The sequence below is a fragment of the Naegleria gruberi genome (assembly GCF_000004985.1).
Source record: "Naegleria gruberi genomic scaffold NAEGRscaffold_105, whole genome shotgun sequence".
NCBI classification, from domain to species: domain Eukaryota; phylum Heterolobosea; class Eutetramitea; order Acrasida; family Naegleriidae; genus Naegleria; species Naegleria gruberi.
In genome coordinates, this window is record NW_003163222.1 from 5,444 (window position 1) to 9,228 (window position 3,785).

The 3,785-nt window shown below is 34.3% G+C and overlaps 3 protein-coding genes across 3 annotated transcripts; 1 reads left to right on the plus strand and 2 right to left on the minus strand.

Moving 5' to 3' along the window:
* Nucleotides 1-97: 97 nt before the first annotated feature.
* On the plus strand, nucleotides 98-1,736 carry NAEGRDRAFT_54589 (uncharacterized protein; the record flags this gene model as incomplete). Its single annotated transcript, XM_002668764.1, has 1 exon — nucleotides 98-1,736. A coding segment is annotated over one exon (1,638 nt), but the record flags the coding sequence as incomplete, so codon positions are not given.
* A 296-nt stretch (nucleotides 1,737-2,032) lies between these two features.
* Nucleotides 2,033-2,630, minus strand: NAEGRDRAFT_76263 (uncharacterized protein; the record flags this gene model as incomplete). The annotated part of the gene is made up of 2 exons (XM_002668768.1): nucleotides 2,033-2,101; nucleotides 2,175-2,630. The coding sequence occupies 2 exons, from the start codon at nucleotides 2,628-2,630 to the stop codon at nucleotides 2,033-2,035; spliced, it is 525 nt and encodes a 174-aa protein (XP_002668814.1).
* Nucleotides 2,631-2,905: 275 nt separating this feature from the next.
* Nucleotides 2,906-3,484, minus strand: NAEGRDRAFT_76264 (uncharacterized protein; the record flags this gene model as incomplete). Its single annotated transcript, XM_002668769.1, has 1 exon — nucleotides 2,906-3,484. One exon carries the CDS (start codon nucleotides 3,482-3,484, stop codon nucleotides 2,906-2,908), a length of 579 nt encoding a protein of 192 aa, XP_002668815.1.
* Between the last annotated feature and the right edge of the window lie 301 nt (nucleotides 3,485-3,785).

The following is a 3,785-nucleotide window of genomic DNA, read 5'->3' on the forward strand; positions in this document are numbered from 1 at the left end:
CTGGTACAGGAAATACAGATTTGAATGGAGATGGATTGGAAGCGACATTGACCAATCTTTATCAACCAATTGCTGTAGCTTACTCTCCTACTTCCAGTGAATTATACTTTTCTGATTATTTACATGATAGAGTGAGAAAGATAACCTCTTCAGGATTGGTTGAAACAGTTGCGGGAGGTATAGGTGATAAGGGATTGGCTGTTAATGCAAAAATCAGAGGTGTTTCATCAATATTACTGGTAGACAATGATTTATATATCTCTGATGCATTCAATTATAGAATTCGTAAAATTTCCCTCTCAACTGGTATTATTGATTCCATTGTTGGAGCATATGCATCTATTTATAATGGCGACAACTGGGCCAATCAAACCAATATTAACTATGTATGGGATATGAGAATTCAAAACGGTGAACTTGTATTTGCTGACATGAACAATAACTTAATTAGGAAAACAAGTTTATCTGGTAAAGGAAAGGTAACAACCATTGCTGGTATGGGTGCAAACAATGCTTCGATTATTATCGATAATGTCAAGGCAACAAGTGCCTATTTGAAAAACCCTGGTTCTGTTGCATTCTTGCCAACTGGTGATATGATTATTGCAGAGACAGAAGGTCATATCATTAGAAAGGTTGATTTGAATGGCAATATTTCACTCATTGCTGGATCATTCTTCCAACCAGGTTTCAATGGTGACTTGTCAGATTCAAAGAATTCTTTATTGTATCAACCAACAGGACTTTCTATTTTACAGGATGGTAGAATCATCTTCTCAGACTTTGGAAACAATAGAGTGAGAATGTTAACACCATATTGTAAGGATGAAAAGTATTATTTGACTCAATCTTCACAAGGTATTGTCTGCAACATTACTTCATGTTATGGACTCGCCTACAATGATGCAAAAGTTTGTTCAGGAAATGGAATTTGTTCATCATTGAATAACTGCAGCTGCTCAAGTGGATATTCTGGAAACGATTGCTCAACTGCTGATATTTGTTCTGTCTTGTCAAGCTCATATGTTTGTACAACAACGTCTCTCAACACAACTGAAACTCAAGTTACAACAGTTCAAAATGTCACTCAATTGGATTCGAAAACTATCGAGTTCTCATCTACAAGTACTGTCACTGTTTCACTGCCATCAACAATTTCACAATACTTGACAAGTGTTGATTCAACATTGAAGAATGACACTGTTACTGTTGTCAGTTCTGTTTCATCAGCAAGCAAAGTAACAGAAACTTCTGAGGTTATTTCACCAGTCATCTCAATTGTTCTTGTCAAGTCAAGTTCTAATCAAAAAATTTCTGTCCAAAATCTCGAAGAACCAATTTCATTATATTTCAATAAGGTCAACATGACTGTTTCGAATATTGAAACCTTGAATGTAACTTGTATGTATTATGATGAAAGTGAAAAGGTATGGAAATCGGATGGGGTTGAAAGTGAAATTACAGAGATTATTCTCCACAACCTTGCTGATGGAAATGTTACCTTGACAATTTCACTTACATGCAAGACTTTCCATTTAACTTCATTTGGAATCATTGATCAAAACTACAAGAAGGCAACTACTAACTCTAATACTGACGATTCCACAATCTTGACAGATTACACAGTTTTAATAGGTGCCATTGTTGGTGGTGTTGGTGGATGTTGTGTTATTGCCACAATTATTACACTCATCATTGTTGTCATTATCTTTGTCAGAAGAAGAGGAAAGAAATAAACCAAGATAATCACTTTATATTTTACAAATCTGCTATATTGATATAATTGAAACTGTATTTTAATTAATAAGTTCAATTACAGTGTTTTCTTGCAAATTCGAAACCAAAGGTTGCAAACAAACAATACATGGCAAATGATCCGATGCATTTTCCTTATACTCACTCAATACCTTACTCGAAATCAATTTAAACTGATCCTTTCTTCCAAAAATGTGATCATAACTTCCCCACAATGAAAATGGGCCTTTCAGTGGCCAATACCAAGTTGTTTGATTTTCAATAAAATCATGGAAATTCATTTCTTTGAGGAGGGAGGCATAGTTAGATTGGAATATTCCAGATTGACTTGTTTCGTTGAAATCTCCTAAAATGATGAGTGGATAGGAACATTTTTGTAATGCTTGTTTCGTATAACTCTCAACTTCATTTCGTCTTACTGAAACGGTTTGATAGAGAAAGGCACTAATATGTTGTAAATTTCCACCTTCGAATGAGAGAGGAGGTCTCAAATGTAAATTCAATACTTGATAATTAAAAGAATCTTCAAGTTTCGAATTCTTTCTTGTCACAATAATATGCATGGCATCAAAATAACTTCCCTCCACATTACTACTCAACATTTCCACATCCAAATTGAGATTAGCTTTAGCCATCACTCCAGTTCCACTTGCTAAATAAACATTCGTCTTGGAATGATCCCAAACTTGATTAGGATATTGAGTAGAAAGTGTTGTACTATTCGAAACTGCAATTTCCCACCCAACATGAGTCTCCTGTAAACAAATCAAATCAACATTATCCACATTCTCCTTCATGGCTTGTAAAACTCGTTGACCATTATACGAAAGTGCTCCATCATAATTAACACCACCAAAATTCACATTAAACGACATGATTCGAAGAATAGGAAGAGATTTCCGTGATTCTATTAAATCATTTAAAATAGACTGTGGGTTGCGTAATGATGTATTGTTTGGAGGTAACGACATTTTTTTTTGTAAATTTGTGAGTGTTGAACTTTTTTGTTCGAAATTAATGAATGAAAATTAGTAAAGAACTGTGAACTTTTGATGACGTAAAAGTAATCGTTGCAAACTAAACGATTCAACTTATTATTATTCAGATATGAATCTGTACATCCAATATTATTTAGTCTTCTCTTTCTCATTTACCATTTTTTACTTTCACAAATTGAATCGACAATTGGGTGAATTTGGATGAGGAATTCGCTCAATTGCTCATTAAAAGATCCACTTCGCATACTACCCATTGCAGCAGCAATTCTGTTTTTCATGAGAGTTGGAGCGAATTCTGATGGATTCTCTAAGGCACATTCAATTGCCATCTTGAATAAGGAAAAATTCTTCTGAGTACTATCGGTATGTATAATATCCAACAAGATTCTAAAAATGTTATCCTCTGTAATTGCCAACAACTTTTTGTGAATAGCTCTCACATGCACTGGTAAGGCAATCTTGGGGGAGAATAAACTTGAGAAGCATAAGGGAGTATGAGCTGCCTCTTTGACAATGCTTGGAGATGTTGCAAGATTTTCATACTCTTCCTCTTTCATCTCTACAAATAATGGATAGAGTGCTTCAAAAACTAACATGCAATCACTTGGTTTATAGATCCACTTTGCTTGTCTGCATGCTTCACCAACTCTTTGAATAAGGTAGAAAAGAGGATTGGAAGATTTGTAAACTATTTGGAAAATATCACAAATTGGTAAAAAGTGCCTTCTCATCTTTTTCAATGATTGCACTATTGAATGGCTCTTCTTTTTGAAATCCGCCATTGATAAGCTGGTATCAATAAACAAGTGCACCGGAGAGAAATTCAAATAGTCACTTTTCAATTGTGAAAGAAAATTTTTGTTTTTCTGAATATCCATAATAATATCCACAATTTCAATCCTAACATTCTGTATGGAACTGATTAAAAAATCATTACTGCTACAACAAATTTGTGTGATATTGGAGAGCTTAGAGTTCTTGGTTAAAAACTCTTTCAAAACACTGGAGATTCGATTGATGAAGAACCTGCGA